The following is a 25,917-nucleotide window of genomic DNA, read 5'->3' on the forward strand; positions in this document are numbered from 1 at the left end:
TTTCTTGTATATATTTAAGGATAATTGTGTGCTCTTCTGTGCCAAATTTTGTGTCATCTGGTGTCTATTTTACTAAGTTTAATAAAATTTTGAAAACGTACTCCTTTTTTTATTTAGTAAAATAAAATAAACATACAACCTTTCCGAACACTTATCACATGACAGTTGCTATTGCTCCACAGAAACTTATAATATGGAAATATACATGACTTGTCTTACTTTAGCTTAAGCAGTCACACCAGCTCTCCGAATAGGCTTCTACCTCAGAATTACGACGTTCATGAAGATATTTCAATTTCATTTATTAAAAAGTAACATAGTGTAGGGAATCTGAATTCATCTTTGGACTTCAAAGACTCAGGTAAGAGGACATATACATTGAATACAAGGCCTGCCGCTCAATGACGTTGTAGTGAGCCTCGCCCGCGCTGTGTCCAAGAATCATGTGATGATTTTTGAAGTCTGTTTTGTACTTCATATTAATTGAAAATGAAATAAAAACGTACAAGTTTACTTCTAAAACTAAAGTAATGCATCACCTAATGTGATGTTCACTTACTTTTCATCATGCATCAGCAAACTTGTTACAATTTACGTTAAAGCGTAAGTTTGGTAAATAATAGCAATTGTCAATGCATAGCAATGTTCGCTTTACTTTCTCCTCGGTGTCGATCATATTCATAATAAGCTTTTTACAAGATCACAGGCTTAATTGATACTTTACATAAGAATTTGGATTTAAACTTCATTTTTAACTTGGAAATTTTCGAAACAAACTCCGTTTTGTAACTCGCGGGCGTCTGTAGTCTTATCGGTGCTTGGAGAAGAAAGGCGAGGTGTGAGTTTAGCAAGTGGAGCGGGGTGAACGGAGGGTGGTGCGGGCGGGTCCTGTCGGCTTGTGTAACGTGGTGGCGCGGGCGTTGCGGTGGCGCACACTCACAGCGACTCACTTACTTACATACATATGTGGAGCAACTTTGCTCAATTGGTTCCCGATCGTAGAACAACTTTCTCATTTATTTAAAGTACAAACAAGCGTTTGCATTGTGAAATGTGTTTATTTTACTTAAATGTATATACTTAACGAGGGCATGTCCCAGCCGCAGACAGCCAGCCGCCGCCCGCCGTCCTCCGACCGGCACAACGACAACTTGATACATAGATGTGTGCAATTTGAAGCGCAGATTTACAAATTGCTCCTAAATATTTATAAATATAATAACTCCGTGCAAACGTAAAAACATCATGCAAAGTCATAAATAAACACAAACATAAGGTTTTTCCTTTGATGTAATCATATTATACTTGAGTCGCGCTATCATTGCAGTCGCAGCGCAGTTAATATAAAATTATATGTTGAATGTTGCAAGCGGAAGTGGCGGCGGCGCACTGCCGGAAGTTGCCTCAGAGGCGCTCGGCGCGGGATGCAGCCGTGTCATTGCCGACGACACGTCACTGTACAGAAGCTTGCACTCTATGATGCAAAACATTTTGCTGCTGATATCCTTACGAGGTATGGGCATATAGCCGCCTCATTTCTGGGAAGCTCTACTCATGCGAAGTCCGGACGCGTTGGTATACACCGTGGTTTAAATTCATAGGACTACAAATAAAAAGGCAGTATTACGGAGCTCTCACGTTGTTATGTCACCCGCGAACTAATTATTGTCAATGACCTAGGTTAACGTAGTATAAACCTAACTTGACCCGGCATCGGGGCAACGCACCGCCCAGTGGAAACTTTTCCATTCTCTTTTCACCTTCGCGAAAATTTCCACTGGCCAGATGTGAGCGCTCCCGTTAACAGCGTGTACAGTGCAGGCGCGGCACAGCGGGCTATGTAATGACGATGCGAGACTCGGGGCGCAGCCGCAGCGGATTCCTTAACACATGAAGCATTTAAAAAAAATAGCTATTTAAGGTCACTGTTTTTTTTATAAAAACCATGTTTTCATTGTTGTTCTGATACATTATTCCTAATAATGTTTAGTAGGTTTTAAGATTAGTCGTTTAAAAACATTAAGCTGTAGTTAGCTCTTGTGAATATTTCAACCTGCATCAGAAATGTTCATTATTCATTTCTTGTCACAACGCTCGTGTCGAGAATTCGTTAACGATGACATTCTATTAACATTCTAACATATTATATGTATGTACATAACTACACCAAAAGCAATCAACTCCATAGAGTTACTAAAGTGCGGCTATTCTGCCTTCAACGGTTCAATCTCATGCTGCGTTTATATTGCACGATATTACTTGCCCAAAAGCTTAAAATTTTATTATTTACCTCCCAAGATTATTTAAACTTACCGCGATGCAAAATCCTTGGTGATGATGTGTTGCAATATTTATGATAATAATCTTTGAAAAAAAAATACAATGTAATGTTTTACTAATGTACAAAAACAGGAAACCTACGTCCGATAACGCCAAACAGACTTGTTGGGATTATTGTATACCGAATAAAAATTAAGAAATATTTAAAATACGCGCCACACATATATAATTTTAAGTAATCTCCATATTAATTAAATAGCAGTGCGTCAGTCCAGTAACTGTGTGCGTGTGAAGGTGGCACAAGGCACCTCGCGGCGCGGTGCGGGTCGGCGGCGGTTGCCACAGACGCGCACTTTTTGCGCTCCTTAACAAACAACTTGTTACACGTGCACTACGCACTAACAGATAATTTAAACGTAACAAATTATTGTTTTACACAAAAACATGAATTAATGAACAAAATAGAACATGTTTTATTGTTACTTGCATAAGCAGAAATACAAAAACGAAATCAATACGTTGTATTATAAAATAACGTTTTCAACGCATGCAGAGGGCAAGCTGTTTACCTCGTTGCCTAGTACGAGTATGGTACGAATTATTAATTAATAACTTTTTTAAAGTAGGCACAGAATTTCATATGTCCTTTATCCGACGGTAACTATGGTGAAGGAAAACATCGTAATGCAACCTTCACATATCGGCAAAGAAATTTAAAGATAGTGTTGAGTTAATCAACCCGCATTGGGCCATTGTGCTATATGACTATAACCTAGACACCTCTAATATAGGGTAGGCTCTAAGCCCCCCCCCCCCCCCCCCCTGTGGGAACATATAATATGATGTGACGACAATACTCCTTTGTCCGCTTACATTAATCAGTGTAATCTTCGTAATTGTATATATATATATATATATAAGGTTAATCTACTTCACATATAGGTTGAACTCCACTTTACATACAGTCAAACTTCATTATTATTCTGATATATTAACGGCTAAACATACTATTGATTTACTGACCGGTTCAGAGACAAGCGCGCCGCCGCAGAACATCTCTGACGCCGCAACTTGTCCATAAAGTTACCAAACCAACTAAGTTAGCTGTCAAACACTCACTTAGCAGTCGTAAAGTTATAATATACCAATTTTACTACTGCCATTTCTTTTGCCATCTGATAACATACTCCTTGAATCCAGTACTTATATAAACATTTTACATAAATATGTAAACATATTTACCTAGCTTCATATAATTATTCTCCCATAAATCAATAATATCTGACTGAATAGTTTAAATTAACTAAGACAATTTTTATTTTGCATTTTACATTACTATTATTACTTTTTGATAGGCAAATAACTTTGATAAGAGAATGAACATAAATTTTTTACCGACTTTGATTGTGCCGTAAGTTCAGCAAGTGAGAGAATAAAATGGAATTTGAAAAATTTTGTGATGTCGAGGTATGACAGTTTAATGTTGTCGTTTGCAACCGGACTTAGCGCGGCCGCGGCTCAAGGACGCACTCGATAGTCGATGAAATATCGCATCGAGTTCCGTACGCGTTACTTAGTACATCATAAACATATACATATATAATACATATACATTCACATTATAGCATTAGAAATATTACACGCTTGTGAAATGTGTATGCAAAATGACAATACATGACTCAAACTGTTATATATGTAACAACGACACACGTCACACCGCCGCAACCTCTGGGTAAGTTCCCACATTAACCGTTTAAACAATTTCATTAGCCATTGAATAAAATAAACATAACGAGTCAATGTCAGTTAACAAACAACAAATTACGTTCACAGAAAATCATCCATTAAAACTTTTTATAATTAATATTTTCTGGTTAAAAGGACAACGAAATAACATATATACGTCGATTATGACTCACCAACCAGAGAATTTTAACCTTTACTTAAAAACATTTCTGCAGATTTATAAAATTTTAAGAGAATTGTTTGTCGTTTGTAATTCTATCTATCTATTCCGGCACAAATAATTGCCGGTATAGAAGATCGATTTTGTAATAAATTGCAAATCAAAGGGATTCCGTCCCTGTTCCGCCGGACCCTAAAAATATGCCTATGATTATAAATCTTAATATTGATTTAAATACATAGGGTCCAGTTTTTGGGCGCGAGTTTTATTTACTCATTATTATTATTCGGTGGCGGATTCGGTATTTAAGAGATGATGAGTATTCACTTGTGCTCACATTGTGTCAGTTCCCGCTTCGCTGCGACGTCACATACTAGCAAAATGAACTTTCTGGTGAGTTGCTATTTATTTCTACCGACTTCTAGTTAGTTACAATCCATTATCAATGGAATATGTTGAGTTACATTGTTTTTGCTTTAAAAATGCGCTAAATACTAAGGAACAAAGGAGCTGTTTGTTTGAAGTTATTACTACAGTGATTTCAATGCTGTAACGATTATCGGTAGAGGACAGTGACCCCCTTTATATTAGTTGTTTTGAATGTGTAATGGAAGAGTCGTGCTCCTTCCCCCCAGTTAATAACTAAGTGTGTAATATTACGAAGCGTCATGTTGTGTGCGTGTATTGTGTGGTGCAGGTCCTGACCGTGCTGGTCGCGGCGCAGCTTGTGGCTGCGAGCAGCGGCCCGGCTCCGACGGAGCAGACGCGCGCCCGCCGCAGCTTCCAGCACTATGCGACCCCGCAGCTCTACGGCAACGGAAATCAGTACTACACGGTAACTGTACTTCTTATTTTTGTGTAAAATAATAGCAAAATATCAAGTTTGCAATATAATAAATGGTAAGCGATACTAATTTAATAATGCAATAATATACTTTCAAGTTTTTGCAGCTTCACAATACAAGGCGCTACTGATGTATATTGAGAGATTATGCGTCAGCAGCGTATTCTATGCCAGCGCTATTATTATTATTATGTAACTTTTAATTTTATTTAATTTGGTATAGAAAAATATGGATTTAATGTTTTTTTTTATTTGACGCTTGCAGTCGCAGACGGGGTACGAGGTGTCGCCACAGCTGTACTCCGAGCAGATCTCCCCCAAATATTACAACTCTAGAACAGTGTCTCAGGGTTCCGTATACCGGCTGCCCTCCTCCTCTACATACTACCCCTCCTCGCAGACGTACACGCAGTACACATCTGCGCCGCGCGTGCAGTACGGAGTGCAGGCGGCGCCGGCATACGCGCAGGTGTCCGCGCGTGCCCTCTACAACGCGGAGCACACGGAGCACGCCTCCTCCTCCTCACACTATCGTCTGCAGGCCGCCGTGCCCGCCGCTGTCTCCTACGCTCAGCCCTCAGCGCAGTACGCGCAGCCCTCCGTGCAATATGTGCAGTCAACATCCCAGTACGTTCAGCCCTCCTCCGCGCAATACATTCAGCCCTCCGTGCAATACGTGCAGAACACCGCACAGTACGCGCAACCCTCCTGGCAGCAGGGAACATGGACCGCCAACAACCCGTGGTGTTGACGACCCTTTTATATAAGATTTAAGAAATAAAATTATTTTACAAAATTTTGTTCGCATTCTTAAACTTTGTATTATTAATTACTAATCTGAAGATTTTGCTCATGATAATAATCAAGTGGTCGATTCGAATATTTATAATATAATTTAAATATCGCATCGAGTCATGAGCAATATCATCAATTTACTCACGTAGTGAATAACTTAACGACTGATTTCATTCTCTTGGTCCGCTTTCAATATAAGAATTAGGAAAAACAAGTCTTGTTACCTACAACTATACTTAAATTGTTTACAATATTTCCTATTTAGTTTGCAGACTGATATATATTTATGTAAAAAGATAATAATCTAATCGAGCGTAAGCAGGTGCTACTGCAACTCGTTTCATGTAGAATTATTTGTCAAACGAGCGTCCTCATCCTTCCTCATTGATCCTTCATTTGACAGTTGCTTCATGACTCAGCATCTGCATGTGCAGATAACATCAAGGCCGACTCGACTACATGTCTACTAGAATACATATTTATATCTTTACAGTTATTTTATAAAATTGCAGTTTTTGTAAACAATATTAAAATAAAATCATTTACGTTTTTTATAACGAAAGACCAATTTTCAAAATTGTTGTTTCTGTCTGTCCGTCGGAAATTCCTCGTTTATACGGAAGGTAGCTGATGTACGCCGGAGTAAAATTGTAGTATTATTGTTTATTTATTCCACGTACGAAGCCGCGAGCAACAGTTAGGTTTTACATAAATATACATTAAATTGCTTTTATCGCATCATTTTAAATGGAGACTAAATTAATGTAGTATTGCAGTTTACAGTATTATGTTTTGGTAGATCGACAAAGATAAGAAAAAATGTTGATTTGATCTTGAAATATATACTTGTCCTTACTTTTGAACATATTGTGCTTTCAACTATTCTACTATTTTGTAAAAATGTACCTAATCAATCTGCATACACTTTATTGACGTTGGATTAACATAATGGTAAAATGAAAGTGGGGACTGGAGTTGTTTTACTAATAACTCCTCTTTCATTTGAGCTGTAACATCAACAGCTTTACACTTCTTAACAAAAGGAATGTAAATACTTAAAACAGTTGGAACAGAGCCTGAGGGAACACGGATATCTTTTGTAAAAAAAACTATGTACTTTTATTGTACTATTATAAATATTTAACTATAAATACAAGGGATTTTTAAAATATTCCTACAAGAATAGTTTAGATTACTTTGTAGCAAAAAATACATAAATACGATTAGTAAATTTAAATTAAAACTGTGTTAATGATAAAATCTTCACGTTCTCAAATTTAAATAATTATAATAAATAGTAAATACCTTCATCTTTGCACTTTTCATGCTTGGTACAATCGCGTTCGCTGTCGTTGTTCCATTATAAAAACAAAGATCATTTCAAAGACTTGTTTATCGTTTTGGTATATTAAATATTATAACTACAGCATCTCTAACACAATACGCTATCAATGCGGATTAAAGTGCAGATAACTAAATACTTTTTTCTCTGACCAAAACATCGATAGCCTGCTAGCTCTTTATTTTAATCAAGTTGCGAGGTACAGAGCTTTTAGGTAAGTGTATCACTGCGAACGAACTCGACTGTACAAATATTAGAACTGAGGTGCGCGCTCGACGTTGTTGGGATCCTGTTTTCTAATAATACAAGACACTGTCTATTATTACCAGACAACATGTTTATGTCTATATATAAGGAGACTTGTTTTTTAACAACTAAATCATTTGAAATGTTTTTGGTAGATGTTGGTTTTGTTGCGAGGAAAATGAACGTTCTGGTGAGTACTGAAACTAGTCTTACAAAATATCTTATAATTAATAGTATTAAGCTGAATTGTAACAAATAGCAGAATTACTTACAACCGTAAAAATAATTCGGGTTTGTCAGCTTAGGAAATATCGCCCCGACATTTTCTTTTTGTTTTTCTCTTAGCTTTTCTTAAGTCCATCGAATGAGGTGTATACCAAGGTACCATAGTCCTGTTTGAAATAGCTTGTGTCGCAGGTGATCCTCGCGGCGCTGGCCTCGGGTGGCCTCTGCAACCTACCCCCCGGGCAGCAGCTGTCATCCGCGCAACAGCTGCCCACCCAACAGACCGTCTACATACAGGAGTCTACAGCGCCAGTAACTATTTAATTACTGTTACGAAAATACTAAAAAAAAATCGTACTCATAAATATTTAAATGTTGTTTGTGACCCGTTATAAAAGTGTATTGGTATATTTTTAGCCCAAGACTGTGAGCCAGTACACGTCGGTATCGTCGCCCGCCGCGGCTGCCGGCCATCTCGCGCACAGCGCCACCGCAGCCGGTGCCAGCCTCTCTAACTCCTACCCTACCGCGTTCGCGGGATCCGCGAGGAACTTTGGCTCGGCAAAGTCTATCGCCTCTTTTCCGTCGTACTCTCGCAGCTACCAGCGGCTGGCGGCGCAGCCTACGTTGTCGAAGACGTACACCTCGTACGTGACGACGCCCTCGTACTCTACCACAGTCTCACCTACATACTCTACAGTTTACTCGACTCCAAGATCGTCTTCATTCAGTTCTGGCGCGGTTTCGACAGCAGCGACTCCGGTGACCAGCTACCCCGTCTCCTACTCCACGCCCACCGTTTCCACCTTCTCGTCGAGTTTCCCCACCTACGTTACGCCTACAGCTCCTTCCTCCTACCCCGCCTACACTACCTCTGTGTCGTCCACTTCCTCGCCCTTCTTCAAGGCGTATTCAACGCCCGCTACTGTGACTACCACATACCCCGCGGCGAACGGCTTCAAAAGTACGTTCTCGGATTACAACGTTTACTCGAGCGCCTCGCCTCAGATTTTTAGAGATTCGTCCCGCCCGGTGGTGACACAATTTTCATCCCCCGGTCTATGGACCTCGCAGGGAACATCCCGCAGCTTCTCTTCCAATGGACATGCGCCCGTGACGATTCAGAAGTCGACAACGTTCACCCCGGTCAAACCAACGCTGACCGCGTATGTGGACAAGGTGACCCTGCATCCCCTCTTCGGCCAATACAACACGGCTCTCAAAAATCTGGACTCCCAGTATTCAACCCAACAGTTCTCCCAATCCTCCCCCATCACTAACGTCATAGGCACGACGGTGTACACTAAGCCCGCTTACAATTCGTACTCGTCCATTTCCTCGGTGCCCATCGCCTACTCGACGCCTGCGAGCTGGGCTGTGTACCCCACGGCGCAGTCTGTAAGCCTGCCCGCGGCGAAGTCCTACTCCTACTCCGTGCCCGCGGCGTCGCACGGCTCCCACTGGTCTGGCAACTCGAACCTTTCCTCCTCCTCGGCATACAACGTGCATCCTTCGGCCTACACCTACACCTTGCATGGGGCTCCTCTCGCGCGAGAGTACCACACGCTGGAGTCACCGCACGCGCACACCTGGAACACCGCCAACACCTGGGGCTCGCTGCCTACCGCCAAACAACTCTACGTGTCATAGATAAAATAAACATCTGCTTCATTGTAAGGTTTCATTTTGTAACACTGTCATATTTTAAATTGTTGAATGCATATCGTGATATCGTAATAAATACGATTAGACAACAACTTCTTAAAAATTGTATGAAGCTGTTCTATCACCATGTCCTGATTTTGTTTAGTGAAAGTAATTGAAACTGATATTTATAAGCTCTAAAAATAAAATGTGTTAAAGTGTTAATTATCTCATTTATTTCATTTAATGTTTTATGTCAATGACTTTGTAGGACATGCTCGCAATCGTAGCGTATTGCGAGCCTCTGTCCGCCGAGCACCGATGCCGCACCAACGACTGCCGCTGTCCGCACAGATTGTTGCTTCCAATAGCTTGTCAATAGTGACACTTAGTTTTATTTAGAGAATTTTTAAGACGCAACTGGAACAGAAAGCAACGGAAAAGTTGTCATTTTTTCTCCCATTAATTATAATAATCGTGATTTTGGTAATAAAAGTGGCTCACATATTCAACTTATATAACAAAAAAAGAGAACTGGATCTGTTTTAAATGTAATGTCTCTTTTGAAAAAATTTGCAAATTATTACCTCGTTATATGAATATATAAAAAATTTGAGATACTGGTTTTAAAGATGTTATTTTATTGCGTAACAGCGACAGATCTAAAATTTCGCTTCTTGAATCTTTTTGGCGCGTCACGTCATCGGTTCATTTATTACTTTAAACTAATACAAAAGTTCAATGTAGTCTTTACTCCTGTTACGTAAACAACTAACTATAAAAATCATTACCAAAAAATAACATCCCCCCCCTAAAGGTCTGAAGTGTGGAGTTATCGTTTTTAATTTCGAAAGATGTTATGTAAATATTTTCAGAAATACTTAGTAAATTTCCATTTCCATTGACGAAGTCATGATCCCTCATAAAAACCGTTTAAACCGTAATACGCCTGCGTTTATCTACAACATGGTGTAAAGGCGCGAATCCATGCCTGTAAGATGGAACAGTAACTGACATGTGCCTGTCACTGGTACAATGCGGATACATTTGCAATATAATACAGATAAGTTGAACATTAAGCATGCCTGTTACAAGAAGAATACGTATGAAAACATTCAAAGTTCGTCTTCGTAGTTATTAATTATGAACTACTCATGTACTAAATGTAAAATAATACTTTGCCGATGAATGTTATGATGAATCCGAGCACTTGATTGGGAGAAAGACTTTGCATTCACGCGACGATGATTTTATAATATCAAGATCATCTAGAACATACATTACCAGTTTTGTTTTTGCAAATAGAAAAAACAAACAGTTTAAAAATAAAACAAATACTGTAATAATGTTATGGTAATGAATTGGTGCGATGCGGCGCGGTGAGGAAGGTTGAGCACAGAGCAGAGCGCTCCGACATGTACGAGTACCGCTCGTAGTCATATATATTATTACAAGCTGAAGGTCGCTTGTCTCATTTAATTTACTTACGATATTTTATTATTAGGTCATAGGAAGCTAATTCATCACACACAAACATTTTATAACGTGGGAAAATTACATCTTGTTTATTTTGATTTGGGCAGTTTAAACATTCACTTTTCAGTGTAATACCGACCGTCAGTTGGATTATTTAGGCTTATAATATACTTACTTAATACCTCAGTTGCATGAAGACAAACTGATCTCTGTTTCATACATCGCATTTCACAATTCAGGAAGCGTTTCATTGAGGTAATTGTCAGTCAGTACACAAGTAAAAGTAAAATCCTCTTGACGCATACAACAACTGAAATAATTTTGATTACATTTATATTCAGTGTTAAGTAATTCCTAACTAAATCTTTAAGTTATCTACGCACCTCAGCAAATCATAGATCAGCGAACTTAATGTAAAATTAATTTATGAAGACATAACAAATATTATAGAAATTAGTAATCTCCGCTTCGCCCTTTTTGTCACGAGAGTGAATGGTGTGTGGTGTGTGTGAGTGTGTGTGGGTGTGTGTGTGTGTGTATGCAACTATAATATTATTTTAGTAACTGAAATAGAACTGTATGACTTATCGAAATTGGAAACCCGACTTTTAAGGCAACTGAACCTGTAAGTATGACGATGCACAAACATATAATACATATATCGGGTCGGGTCTATTGCTATTGCTCTCGAAGCGTAAGTTATTCATTCGCAAGTGTAATGTACTGCTTCTCTGAGTTTAAAGTATTCACAGTGCTATGTGAATATGTTAATTTTATGAAGGCAATTGTCTGGACGAGAGGATCATGTTACTGCACTCGATGTTTACAATCATTACATACTTAGTTCTTCAAACTGGTTCAGGTTTTACAAACAATTTTGTCTTATGTAGGTCGTAACATAAATATTCAATAAGATGAGAATTTAACGCTAGGTTTTAAATTTTACGTTCTTTTTTTTTATTTTCGACTACCTTGGCATCGACCGATCGGCCTCAGGATTTCGAAAATTGTCTACGATTTTGAGTTCATTATAATTTTGAGATGGAATTTTAAATTAGATAGCGTTCGGAGAGTGGGCCTGCCCGGGCGGGGGGGGTGTCGCGGGTCGGGAAGGGCGACGGCGGTTGCTCAACCCTACCGCCTTTTTGAATTAATCACATTTAAATTGGTATAAATGTCTCCAAAACGAAAATTTTGACATCACAAGTTTGTGTGTCATCGTCAGCAGTCGTCGCATCAGCAACATGAACGCTTTCTACGTGAGTTGTTTCTTTTGTTGCTCTCTCATCTGCTTCCCTTCTGTTCGTAAATAAGTTGTAATCAACATGTACATAGTCAATATAGTGTGCCAGCGACATGTTCCAAGCTTTGGCACATCTGTCTAGTCTATATGAAAACTTATAACACTTTCATTGGCTGCAACTTAGTACTTTATCTTAGGATTTGTTTAATGTTTGTCACTTTCTACATTTAGAAACAAAAAAAAATTAACAACTGTTAACGAATACTGTATCAAACAAGTTAATTCAAAGCATTTTCAATTCCTGTTCGCTAACTTTTTTAACTTTACAAAATAATTTGTAGCGTTTACCAAATTATATGTGAAACAAATGAATCAGAGTTTAGTTTTGCACTCAAGGCCTCATTATAATTCGAGAGTTGATGCAAACGAAACCTATCAATATGTCATATTTGCATATCCCGACGTGATTTATGGCGGCCGTGTGGCCTCGCGGGGCCTCGTCTCCGTTAGTTACATTTTTGTCTTTTATTAATGGGAGCGGTTAATGTGTTGCGTGATCAGTTGCGACATCCGTTGCCACTGTGACGAATCAAATGAATTGATTTTATTAATGGCCGCTACCTAATGTATGTACACCTAAACTACATCAACATTTTTACTGCACACATATTCCTTTGAATTCTTCGAAGTTACGCAATTTACTAAAATTTGTTATCGGCATATTGTTGTCTCCGTCTTTTGTTAACATAATGTGACCGACGACAATATATTATAATATCATACAAGTGCTTCAAAAGTCGAAACCCACACATACACAGATAATAACGCGACGCCATATTGCTGTGACTTCGAATGCCATGCAAAGCTTGTAGTCCGGCGCTTTCTCCTCGCTTTATACTATATTCTCCATTATTAGCTCTCTCTCTCTCTCTCTTCTCTCAGATCGTTTTGTTATTTATTTAGCGAGTGTCAAAGGCGATCGGAAATGCAATTGATAATAAATGGTCGCATTGCAGGTACTCGCCTTTGTGACGGTGGCGGCGGCGGCGGCGGTTCCGCCCGCGGTGACAGGAGAAGCGGGCGCAGCTGCCGGAGAGCCACGCGACAAGCGCGGGCTGGCGGGCGAGGCGCTGCTGGCGCCCGGCCTGCATGCACCGCTGCTGGGCTACGAGGCGGGCCTGCTGGGTGCGCACGGATTGCACTCACCACTCATCAACCCGCACCTCGCGCACTCCCTGCACAACCCACTGCTGGCCTCCTCGCTCTACTCCTCCCTCTACGGCCACGGCTACGGATCCTCGCTCTACTCCCCGCTCGGCTACGGGTACGGCTATCCCCCCGGCCTGCTCTCCCCATACCTCGGCGGACACAGCCCGCTACTGGCCTCCCCCTACCTGGGCGTGCACAACCCGCTTCTGGCGCACGCCGCTCCCGCCCTCACCATCGTCAAGTCCGGCGGCCACTCCAGCTCTAACGGGCACGGCCACGGCAAGCAGAGCTCCGAACATTAAGTAGCTGCCAAACTTTTGTTAATTATTTATATGTTTTAAAATAGTAACAAATTTTTAAATACATATTTTTTTACAAAACAAAAATATTCTTTTAATTATTTTCGGTCAGCCATACATCCGAGGCAGGAGTCGCCACACGCCCACCCACCAATGGATTCATATTCTTGTATCAAAGAACTTATAAAATTATAATACTTTTCAGTATTAATTGCATAAACTTAAAACTATAAAATAAACTTTATTAAAATTAGATGAAACCAATGTAACTATACACATACATCACGCTATATATTTTCTTCCTTACCATTTCAACAACATATTATCACTGTTATAGTCCAAAGATATACAGAGGCGATTTCGAGAGACGGTTTATACTGTTTGTCATCATTTAAATCGATCTTATATCTATAGATGTAAGAAATTGGAGTGTCTGCATGAAATATAACATTTAAATTGCGAACATGACAATATTTGCGTTGCTCATAATGAAAAACTATTTTTTTTTGTCTGTTCGCAAGTCCTCGGTTGTTCCGTTTAATCCCCGAAACAGCAGGACCTAAGTATCGTATGATAAAAGTGTCGAGGCAAGTAAGTCGAACCTTAATACTTAAATGTTATAGTTTTGGTTAATGGTGTTTAGCGGAGGAGGTTCACCTCGGCGGAATGTGGCGCGACTATCCGCCGTACGAGAATATGTCGGTTACGTAACGACGACAACAGACTGCGCAGCGCGTTTACATTACTTTAACTTAACACCGCATCACCTCAACAGCAAACGTTCAAGCTCTATTCCTCCACTGCTGCGACACTTGTCTCTGTCTTACGGTAGTAGAGTTCTGATGATGTCCTCTGTCAACGACGCATCTTGCTATCTGCGATAGTGCAATCAGTGAGCAGTGATTCGAACTTAATTCCGAAAATCCGGTCACACGGCGCTTAGTATGACTAGCGTAAGGAGTTGCATGTGTAACTAAAGGATGGCTTGGGTCAACATTATCTAATTAGCCGTTCGTTATCCTGACCTTGTAGTTGAAATCTACGGTTAAAAGCAAGCAAGCCAACATTGTATGAATGTACATGTATAGGTCTTTATTTTTGTATAGCGCAATACAAACTTTACAGCAGCTTGCAATTACACTCGTGACGCTGCGTCACACACATTTGGATACCAAAGGGTTGGAAAGTTGCAGTTGAGACGCCTGTCAATCATTGAGTGAGCATACATGCGCTTTAGGATGCCACGATCCACCATAAAGTTTGAATCTTATAATACGATAATGGACTCGTTTCTTTAATTCACATATATTTAAAAGGCATTTAACCGATTAACAAAATCACCTTTAGAAAGGTGTTTTATCCGAACTTAGATTTGACTGTATCCTATTTGTTTATCAAGTTACCCAAGGCCCAAGCTCAAGGTCATGTTGTCAGCTCATAAAAATATCTACATGTCACTTATAATTTTAATGAAATGGCGACGCTTTACAAAAAATCATTAAATCTTATTTATAAAATTCTCGTGTCACAATTTTCGTTCCCATACTCCTACGAAACGGCTTGAATGATTCTCATGAGCTCATTTTGTGAGCATATTGAGTAGGTCTGAGAATCGGCCAACATCTATTTTTATCCCGCGCGGACGGAGTCGCGGGCGACAGCTAGTAATATATGTATTATGTTGAGGTATCGAAAACATTTTATAACTATGATTATGAATGTTTTTATATAATAAAATCCACATAATATGCACCTAGAATGCTTCTTGTTACTATTGTTATTTCAATTTACTTCCTTGTTCTTCGCTATCCAGGAAGTTGAAATGAAGTTGAATCTTCTTGTAAATTTTCTGGAACAATCGTCGATTTGTTGTTGTTGTTGTTGATATTATAAATGGAAATTTAAATAAAAATACCAGATCATTATAATATGTAATTAGTTGTTTAAATTTAATCGTATCCGATGTCCTTCCGAATCTCCATTAATTGAGGTCTCACGTACACACGCGACAAAATGATACATAACCAATATCTTATATATATTTACGCGTTGATAAACATGAAATATTAATAGCTTTTAGATATTATATATGTAATTGTATAAGTAATGTACTCGGAAGTTAATAAATTGTGTCGAATATGCGTACATGTATTAATGTAGAAGCGAGAGGGGTGTGTCACACGCGCCAAATGAAGGACCGTGGACTCTGCCACTCCGTTTGCGTAATATGGATGAAAACAGACGAAAATAACTAACATTTCAATATATTTCTATAACAAGTCGATCATTTGGCAAATGACTCCACAGACAGACCACAAAATATATATTTATGTACATAATGAATACATAATTAAGGACAATGCAAAAGAACTATTTCGTAATATTTATAACAATCTGATTGTAACTCGATATGTTAAATAAACTGATGTTGTTTGTTTGTTAGTCATCTTTGTGCCATTGAAAATACATGCATACAAAGTATTCTGGTTCAGATTACTTAACTATTAAGTTTTCCGGTAACTTATATAATACTTACTTTTATCTTTACTTTTAAATACAATATTAATGCGAAAGTTTAGATTGATGGATGAATGTTTGTTATTAGGCATCAATAGAACACATAGGCTATATAGACAATAATCCCGGAAATGTATTATATACGGTTACCGGAGGCTTCGTTGGATTAACATCTTTACTCAATAACTCCGCAATGATTCGACTCCTAGAAGTCGCGGGCAAAAGCAATTTGTTTATATTAAGAGTAGTTTGCTGGAATCGCATATTTTAAATCATAATATGGTAAAGTGGGAGTAAAACAACTTAATCCTTAATATCTTCAGTCATCTCAATGACATTAGTAAATTTTATTTTTGCATATACAAACCGGTCATTGCAAAAACGTCGGTCCCACGGCCGTGGACTACGATTTCATTATGATAAAACATGCTGCCGACACGACACTTGCCATCAATGGAACTGGCAGATTTGTTGCTAAACTATTTAATGTATCACTGTCAAAATATTAACCGAGTGGAATTGTTTACGATTATCATATTTATTTATTTAATCAATGGAAAATTAAACGATTACAATGATTTGTTAACGTATTTTAAATTAATATATACTAGTTTATCAGCCAACAGAATACTATAACGTATTAGTGATGTTTGTTCGGGAATTTATAATAATAATGTATAGATGCAACATGTAACATACAAGATTCATTAAAGTTTACGAAGTGATCCGACTTCAGCGCGGTATATCTACATCTTAATAATCAAATTATAGTCAGAGTCGGCGCAATGTTCACATACAGTACATTATAAACGATGATTAATGAGTACATCAGTACATCTTACTGACATAGTAATTATGCTGCGACAATCAGAAACTCGTAAGCTAAATTAACAAAGAACTGGATGAAGTCACCAAAACAAGGAACTCCTTAACATAGTCCTGTAGAGTAACACTTACTTATGACAAGGAGACTACTCTTACCTATGTTATACTGCTTACTTATTTTTTAAGATTTACTAAAAAGGAAACACATTGGCTCCTTAAATACAGGTTAACCTATAGAAGGAGATATAGCGACATTGATGCTGTAATCATTTAGTATTGAATCTTTATCATGCATTTATTTATTTACCATTATTATAATTCGCAATGCATTGCTAACGATATGGATGAGGAGATCCTAACACACAGACTGATTTACGGCTTTCGCCTCTTGTGTAGTTGTAGGTGTCAAAGAATTTTGCCGCTCGAATTTTAAACTCACATAACTTGCCTTTCGAGTATTGCGAGTACGCAACGACGACACGACGTCGCGTCCGTCACCAGCCAGGCTCAGTGCATCGCCGCAGCAGCACTGCGCTCCTCGGGGTGTACCCGTCTGTGTTGGAGGGGCAGAAAGCACGTGCGCGGAAAGCTGAGACGGGACACACCATGCGGTTTGTAAAACTGTTTAAAAGCTTTGTTTTAAGAATTCAATATTTTGCAAAGTTTAAAATTATGATCGCAAAGACATGGTTAGGAGTAACTGAGTTAATTTTAATATATTTAAAAAAGTAGATACTCTAAGTAAAGTCATCATATTGAAATATTTTGCAGCGATCTTATTTCGTATACAAAACAATATATAAAACGAAGGTGAAATACCTAATAAGGAGTCTATTGTCAAAAACAAAAATATTTATAAGATTTAGTTGCAATTAAGTCGGTGACCCATGTGATTGGCATTTGAAACGACTACGCAATGTTCGAATATCGTTCGATCATGTTCACGATACATTGAACACTTCCCTCGAAATGTTCGCTCAAAGGCTCTAAGGAATGCAGCAACAGAATTTGATCTATCTACAACATCGAGTTGGTCGTCCGAGTGACGTCACGAGGCAGCTCTGGGAGGTAGTGCGGGCTGGCGGTCTGACGGGCTGGCAGTTGATGTACGTCACGTAGCTCCTCTGACCGTATATAAGGAGCAAAGCTCGTTCTAAACTTCGTACTGGTACTTCGCTCTTAAAGAAGTCAACATCAACTCAATATGAAATTCTTCGTAAGTTTTACTCTGTTATGTTTTATTTGCAAAAATTACTAAGTAATTTACCTTCATTACTTCAGGTTGTACTGAAACATTTCAGGCCCAGTTTCACCACTTATCTGCAATTTAATTGATAAACTGTAGTTGTAATCTCTGGAGCGGATTCAGATAAGGAGAGAGAGAAGAGAGAATAGCATATGACTCTTTTTATACCTTTGTTAGTTGAATTCCATCCGTGTTTGTGTGTGCAGGCGGGCATCCTGGCTGTCCTGGCGCTGGTGAGCGCGGCCGCGGCAGGCTTCATCGGCTCCGGCTGGTCCTCGCCGTTGGTCTACTCGCGCCCGGCGGTGGTCTACTCGCGCCCGGCAGTGGTCTACTCGCCCTCATACTACGGCGGTCTCGGCTACGGCGGCCACGGCTACGGCGGCCGCGGCTACGGCGGCTGGTCCTCCGGCTATAGGAGCGGCTGGTGGTAGTCGATGCGGGTCTTGTCATCTCGATACCTGACAGTTCGATGGCAGACAATAAGACCACTAGTCAGCTGCCACTACTCTTGCAATAAGTTCTCCTGATAATTTTATAACTAAACAATTTGTCTCGAGTATCTTGTATGTTTCTGTGATAATCAAATTAATTTTTTTTTTCAAATATAAATTTATTTTAACAATTTTAATTATTTATTTATCGTTGACCTTTACCTTTACTGATCGCGCTTACAAAGCGCTATGATTTGTTGCAAATTTTACAAACGAACAAATTGGTTTTATTAAGTATGCAAACAGCTGAAATCTTACTTCGTTAAAGGGCCTAACATTAGGCAAACTGGTGGATATCTTACCAATATTATAAATGCGAAAGTTTAGATGGATCTGTTGGAAGTTATCAACAAATTTGGCACAGATGAAGATCATAGTCTGGAAGTACACATAGGCTATTTGTTATTTTTATATTTATACCGCGCTGATAGCTAGTTATACAATAAAATATGTAAAATGTTAATCATTACGTAATAATAAAAGAGATTAACTAATAAACTTAATGTTTACTGAAATAATTTGTTCATTGAATTTATAATTATTTCGTCCGTGAGAAGTTCTTCAGCACAAGTTGCTTTATTATGTAAACATCTGACAAATTATTCACACGCTCGTAAATTCATGCAAGTCAAATTTATTATTGCAAATATTTGCATGAGTAAATTGAGGTCATTCTTTGAATCAGAAATGTATCTGAAGGGATCGTTTCACAGTTGTTGTTGAACGCACACAATGTTGAGCGACACTCACCCCGCCCTCTCACTCGCTCCCTCATACACGTTATCTTATTAAATGTTATTATATCATTATTTGTAATTCAGTTATTGTTTCCTTTAATAAAAGTTTTCGTAATGGAATAGTTAATATTTTATAGGTGTTTAGAGCTGCGGTCTCATTTAAGTACAGCCGGTTGCAAAGAGTATATGCTAAGAAAGGAACATTAGCTTGTTAACTTGAGCTTAAACCAAAGTTTAGTCGGCTAATCTAAAGTGTCGTTGACACTCGCCATACGTCAACAGCCTACGACTACGGACAACAGTAAAGTACAAGTTACGAAGGCACACATTAGCAATTTTATATATTCTGTAATTCCATAACCTAACACTTTATTTAGTCTATGCAATAAGTCAATAACACTTTTGTTTATTTTAAAATAACAACATTAATCATTAGTATTACGATCCAACAGATTATTTAAATAATTTCTTAAATTCTCAAATATAAAATAGAAGTATTCAATTTATCATGTTAATAATCTGACAATATTTCGTTATTGTAAATTAAAAGTATTATAATTGCTCGTCTAAATGACGGCCATGTTTTTTGACATTCGAGTAATAGTGAGGAAAGTGTAAGAGCGAAGTTTGTGAAAAAGTTGTTGTTTACGATCCCAAAGAAGACTATGTTTTATTTAAAAAGCATTCTCCAACTGTGACTCCCACATACAATATAGCGAATATTTAGTTATTTATTCTCCATTTCACATGTAGTGCTAGTAAGCCCCGCTAGATGGCAGCAATTTAAAATTTCCAAACTTAGTCACATTTCAAATTTCACATCAATGTACCTAGAAAGATAAGTTTTCTTTCCAGCAAGAGTCTGTCTAAATCCAACCACGCCGCAGATGCGCGACGTTTTACACGTGTCAATTAATTACATAGTATTGTCTGACCTTGCTGAACTAAAGGTTTAATAACTTTTTAGTCATAATATGAACGACATACATTATCGTCTCTAACAAGGCGGCAGCGGCGGTGACTACAGCCGCGCGCGCGTATCTTCCAATGCACCTTGAGCCAATAGACACGCAACACCTTTAATATACAGCTGTCTAACCATATATAAAATAGTAAATCGATTGATTATCACATCACCCAAAACAATTCTCGAGATTTGGAATATCGAAAATATATTTCTGTTATTACGTAGACGAGCACTAAGTAAGGATTTTACGAAATTCAGGACGTAAAAGTGTAGAGTTCCCACTCTATATAGGGGATGAATGTTGGTATTATATAGAGATATTCCTTAAGCAGAATTACTTGAGAATTGACATTAACACTTTTGAGAACAATTAGCTGTATTTCTGACGTTTTTCAAATTCATCCTTTTAAGCTTTAAACAAAGTAGAAATTTATTTTAGACTTATAAACTCTACGGGGAAGATGTCGGGGGAAGCACCTGGTGTATTAAGCATACGAGTACATCACCGCTACTTCAAATGTTTACTTAAAAAAAATGTTTTTTTTTTAAATCACAAATTTTTGCTTATTTAAAGGAAAGCAACTAGCTTTACGAGCATATGAATATTGTGAGGAGACCTACATATGTTGTACACCACAACCATGGAACCGACCTATATGTGCTCCGCTACTACGCATGCCATGAACACGTGCGTTTTTTACACAATTATTAACGAGAAACGCTTGTCTCAGTTACTTTTTACGAAAGAATATGAGAACGTAATATAATGAATGCTTTATGAGGTGTTTTACAGAATAGACTTACATGAAAATAGTCTTTTTATATTGAATAAGCTAGCGCTTGACCACGATGCCGCCTGATGTTAACTATGATGTGGTCGAAATATGTTACGCACTACCTTAATGAATGCCTGTTCACTGAACTTTACTTTACTCATTTCAATTTAGAAATATTTAATAAATTATTCTTGTTTATGTTATTATATAATACATATCACTTTCCTAACAATGGTACTATATAGATGGGTAGTCATCTTATTTTTTTTAACTTTAACTAGTTCGTATCTAAGGGCATAGGAATTAAAAAATAATAATTGCCGTTACATGAAGGACCGCCTATTTCCAGTATTTCGTCGTTTTCTGGAGAACATACTAAAAGGGCCTTATTCACTTAGGTACTTTATAAAGTCAGAAGTCCTAGGGAAGAACAACAACACTTAGATTTGTAACATCGTATTGTGATAACATTTAGCTCGTAGATGTATATAATGTAATGAAGATATATGACAGTGTTGCAGTGATACAGCATCGCACTTCATCGCACAGCGGTAGTCCGCTGGTGCTGCTAGTGCCGCTGGTGGCGCTGGTGCCGCTGGTGTAAGTACGATACAAGTGATACCTATATCAAGTAAAACCACTACACTGTCTTTAGTTAGTTATTTGTGAATGATGTTAAGTGAACAATATTTAATTTTTGTTGAGTTCGGTGTCAATTTGGTAGCCTACTGATGTGGCCGCAATCAGTTCGTAAGGCTGACGTTATACATACGTTATGCTAATTGTGATTATTAATATAAGAGTTGGAAATCGTCGCGATTATGTTAATGTAAAGGCGAAGGTTTTTTGCCGCGGTTTAAACTGTATGATAACTAGCAATAAATTAACTATGGGACCTAATTCAAGAACACACGTCGGTGCGAGGACACCTTGCGACATACAGACCTACCGACATATATATATCTATATATACTGATACCGAGGAGAGGACAGACATCACTCGCAGCCCACTGACCAGTGCAACAACCCACAAGCAACAAACAACAAAACGACATTATGAAATCCTTCGTGAGTATAAATCAGAGTTAGCAGTTGTATCCCAGCAAAGATATTTCCACATTATTAAGATTAGACAAGTCAATGTAAAAAATAATTATATGCTCATATATTTAAGGATTAGATTTAAAAATATCGAGAACTGTAAATGGTTCAAATACAATGAACTCGCACTGAGCTGAACTGAACAGAGAGCTCTCTACTACTCGATAGCTTCTCAACAACAACTCTTATTTACTTATTTCAAGTTATTGATAAACCGTTTATTCTATTGTTGAGTGCATTTTCAATACACAGTGATTGTTACCTCTCTCATACTCAACAAGGATACCTCTCTCCTTTACAAATTAGTCTAATAAATATTTATGAATTACGATATGTATATCGTCGTTGCCCTGTTCCTATCTCAAATTATTTAACATATTGTTTTTTTTTATTTATTTAGATTGCAGTCCTGTGCCTGGTGGCGAGCGTGGCGGCCGGTAACGTGCGCGAAAAGCGCGGCTTCCTCAGCGGCCTGCACTCCGCCCCAGCCTACTCCGCCCCCGCAGTCAGCTACTCCGCTCCTTCCATCAGCTACTCCGCCCCTGCCATCAGCTACTCAGCGCCCGCTGTCAGCTATGCCGCCGCTCCTGCCGTCAGCTATTCCGCCGCTCCTTCTGTCAGCTATGCCGCCGCTCCTTCTGTCAGCTATGCCGCCGCTCCCGCGGTTAGCTACGCCACCGCGCCAGCGGTCAGCTACAGCGCCGCGCCCGCCGCCCGCCTCGTCACCGTAAACAAGGTGGTCAACGTAAACAGAGTGGTCAGTGTGCCGCAAGTGGTGAACGTACGCAAGGTGGTGTCAGTGCCCCAGGTGGTTACCGTCAACAAGCTGGTGCCCGCCGCCGCCGCCGGCTGGTGATCCTCACACTATATTTTCGAAGCTAGTCGATTCTTTATTTTGTTTTCTAAGTTTATTTTAAGTTTCGTTTGTTAATAAAACACAACAAATATATATTTTTCTAAACATTTTATGCATTTTATTTTGTTTATTCCCCACGAGTACGCTATAGAAATAGATTGAATGACATTAAATTGAGAAAAAGCTGTTACTTTGCAGGCTTTATATATAATTCACGCATTAATACTGACACGTCCTGTATGCGATAGAAAGGTACATTCTTTTTCCAAGTCCGACCATCCTTTTCTTGTCAGAAAATTTTCAGAACCTCTGACAATTGCCGCTGCCGCGAGACTTCGACGACGAGAGCGACTACGAGTATTATAATACAAAACAACCGAAAAAACATGTTACATACAACGAAATAGTAACCACTACTCGGTTGAACATATCATCAAAGTATCGCAACTTATCTCTATAAAAAGTTGCGTTGTTTGGCCTCTAGAGGACTTCAAAGCTTATAAATTATATAAATACATTTAAAATATGTAAAAAAATCCTGAAACTTGATTTTGTTTGTTAAAAACGTTTTATACGTGAGCTTATTGTATAACATAATACACAGAGATGTCAATTGTAGAATTGTTTCTATATAGTCATGTTTGTGAGAAACCAGTGAGTTAAATCGACAACTCGTGATACAGGGTGTGCTCCACGTCCCCACGCACACCACCGACTACGCAGTGAACAACACTAAAACACCACTTACGACACATATTTTAACAACAAACACATAATAAAACAAAAATTATCATTTCTATTCAAGAATAATAGTCGTATAGTATTTCTATTTAAGATACATTACTTTGACAACTGACGCCTATAAAGTATCGAATTAATTTTGTTTTAGGATTTATATTGTAATTAATAGACGGTTTTAATAGTGTCGGACCGTACGCGCATAACGAACAACTATGAACTATCGAGAATCGATCTTGTAATAATATTATATTAATCTAACAAATAACTAGTAGAATAACTTAAGTATATTATTACTTTTTGAATTTATTACAATTATGTCTCGCACAATTAATTAAAAAAAACATTAAAAACATTTCTTTTTGCTTATCGTCATCTCAATGTTTGGTTTCATCTTTTATTTCTATATGTAGTTCTAAAAAATAAAGTAGGAATAGAAAGAAACAATTTTATTTATGTTGTATAATTCAAAAACAATAATCGCGAAATTTTATGTTTTCTTTCTGTGCATCCTCTCCACCGTAAATTAAAGATAGGCAACGCATATGCAATCGCGTATGTCTATGGGCAACGGTCACTTCGCTATTTCAGCGATTTCAGGTGGCCGCTCGCTTGTTTGCCACATTATGATATAAAAAAAAATTTAGATTGCAAGTTCTACGAGAACAATCACGATGACAATGAAACGCCATTGTCCATGCTGTCTGCATGTAGGGTTGCCAGGTCGCCAAAACTAATAGCCGGACGGTCCAGCCAGTTTGACAGTACATTTGGGTAAAAAGGCTGGACGGCCTACATTATTGAGGATTTTGTCTCAGTATACGTAGTATAGGTACGGCAAAACATGTATGTAAAATCAAGCTTTTTTATTATTATCATAACTCGGCCACACTCCTTTGCGAAATGTATAATGTTTATTTTGGCCGGACACGCAATCAAAAAGCCTACCTATGTACGGCTTTTTCCGGACGCCTGGCAACACTATCTGAACGTCTACTTGTACATATAATTGTTTTGTTTACGCAAAAATGTGTGTAAAACATTGATTTGTTTATAAGAATACAAATATTCTACTTGTTTTTGCAATAAATAAATGAGTTCACTTTCCAATTATATACGGAGAAGACAAAAAAAATACTTTTTCTACAGAACTAGTCGAGTTTATTTAGTCCGTCAAATTCGTCGAAAAACGTTATTTTTAATATCAATCATGACTTCAAGGATGTTGTTCGAGGTTAATAAAATTGTATTGATTAAACCACCATAATTTATAAAATCGACAGGCTGTTTTTAATTCCATGGTATATTTTGATTTAAAGCACCTTATTTACAATAATTAACCATAAAAACTTAAAGGAGTGGACAAATCAGTGTTAAAAATAAATTGCATAATTGATTTCCTAATACATCCTGTATGTTCTAATGCAATCGAGTCTAATTAAACGAATTACAAATATTGTAAATGATGCAATTGTATAATTTACAACATTTGTAGGTTTGTTTGTGTGGTTTTGAAGAGGATCCAGATAATGAGTGTCGAGTATTGTCTGGTTTAAGTCGTAAACGTTGACCGCGACCAGAGAGTGCCAAGTCCAGTTCCCACATTCGCATTCGGAGCATTCTTGCTCGAGTGCAACCGATGACATAATATACCATTTAAAATATTCTTTGTTTTTACAAAACGCGTACTTTATTTATTTTATACAGCTTACTTATACGAGTATCACTATAGAAATATCTTTTCAATGAATGCAATGTACGAAAAAATAAAAACTTTAATGCACTCATTATTATACATATAAAGTTAATGCAAAACACTGCGAATCGACCACCGAGTGCAAATTTCGGGGGCTTCGTCTGGCGAGGACATCTTGCGACACCTCTTCGAAGTCGTGTTATATATACAGTGGCCCGCGAGACGGGGCACCACTCGCCACTCGCAGCTCGCAGACCGACGAGGACCTCACTGACTCACTTCGACATGAAATCCTTCGTGAGTGACTCTCATTAATGCCGTTCCTCCAAACATTACGAGGCAATGGAGATATGTTATAAAGGTGTGTAAATTTGTTTGTTCGCAGCTGGTAGTACTGTGCGTGGTGGCGTGCGCGGCGGCGGGCGCCGTGCGCGAGAAGCGCGGCTTCCTGGCCGGCC

At 38.4% G+C, this 25,917-nt stretch overlaps 6 protein-coding genes across 6 annotated transcripts in view; all 6 read left to right on the forward strand.

The window, feature by feature from the left end:
- CPH32 (cuticular protein hypothetical 32) overlaps positions 1 to 100 on the forward strand; it is a gene marked incomplete in the record, with an annotated part of 6,097 nt that extends 5,997 nt beyond the window's left edge. Inside the window, 1 exon segment of the mRNA XM_013306653.1 lies at positions 1 to 100.
- Positions 101 to 4,507: 4,407 nt separating this feature from the next.
- Positions 4,508 to 5,845, forward strand: LOC106113747 (DNA-directed RNA polymerase II subunit rpb1-like). The gene is made up of 3 exons (XM_013306654.1): positions 4,508 to 4,579; positions 4,884 to 5,021; positions 5,296 to 5,845. The coding sequence occupies exons 1-3, from the start codon at positions 4,568 to 4,570 to the stop codon at positions 5,779 to 5,781; spliced, it is 636 nt and encodes a 211-aa protein (XP_013162108.1). The 5' UTR covers positions 4,508 to 4,567; the 3' UTR covers positions 5,782 to 5,845.
- A 1,712-nt stretch (positions 5,846 to 7,557) lies between these two features.
- Positions 7,558 to 9,507, forward strand: LOC106113748 (mucin-5AC-like). The gene is given in 3 exon segments (NM_001312701.1): positions 7,558 to 7,603; positions 7,831 to 7,950; positions 8,056 to 9,507. Coding segments are annotated over 3 exon segments (1,365 nt in total). The 5' UTR covers positions 7,558 to 7,591; the 3' UTR covers positions 9,289 to 9,507.
- Positions 9,508 to 11,988: 2,481 nt separating this feature from the next.
- LOC106113749 (uncharacterized) lies at positions 11,989 to 13,590 on the forward strand. The gene is made up of 2 exons (XM_013306656.1): positions 11,989 to 12,017; positions 13,018 to 13,590. Exons 1-2 carry the CDS (start codon positions 12,003 to 12,005, stop codon positions 13,510 to 13,512), a joined length of 510 nt encoding a protein of 169 aa, XP_013162110.1. The 5' UTR covers positions 11,989 to 12,002; the 3' UTR covers positions 13,513 to 13,590.
- Positions 13,591 to 17,961: 4,371 nt separating this feature from the next.
- LOC106113610 (cuticle protein 16.5, isoform A) lies at positions 17,962 to 23,025 on the forward strand. Its single transcript, XM_013306444.1, has 5 exons — positions 17,962 to 18,067; positions 18,304 to 18,527; positions 21,582 to 21,668; positions 22,103 to 22,136; positions 22,570 to 23,025. The coding sequence occupies exons 1-5, from the start codon at positions 18,056 to 18,058 to the stop codon at positions 23,023 to 23,025; spliced, it is 813 nt and encodes a 270-aa protein (XP_013161898.1). The 5' UTR covers positions 17,962 to 18,055.
- A 2,681-nt stretch (positions 23,026 to 25,706) lies between these two features.
- Positions 25,707 to 25,917, forward strand: LOC106113611 (keratin-associated protein 21-1-like; the record flags this gene model as incomplete). Its single annotated transcript, NM_001312086.1, is given in 2 exon segments — positions 25,707 to 25,756; positions 25,845 to 25,917. Coding segments are annotated over 2 exon segments (85 nt in total), but the record flags the coding sequence as incomplete, so codon positions are not given.

The sequence above is a fragment of the Papilio xuthus genome, unplaced genomic scaffold, assembly GCF_000836235.2.
Source record: "Papilio xuthus unplaced genomic scaffold, Pxut_1.1 DF828177.1, whole genome shotgun sequence".
NCBI lineage: Eukaryota > Metazoa > Arthropoda > Insecta > Lepidoptera > Papilionidae > Papilio > Papilio xuthus.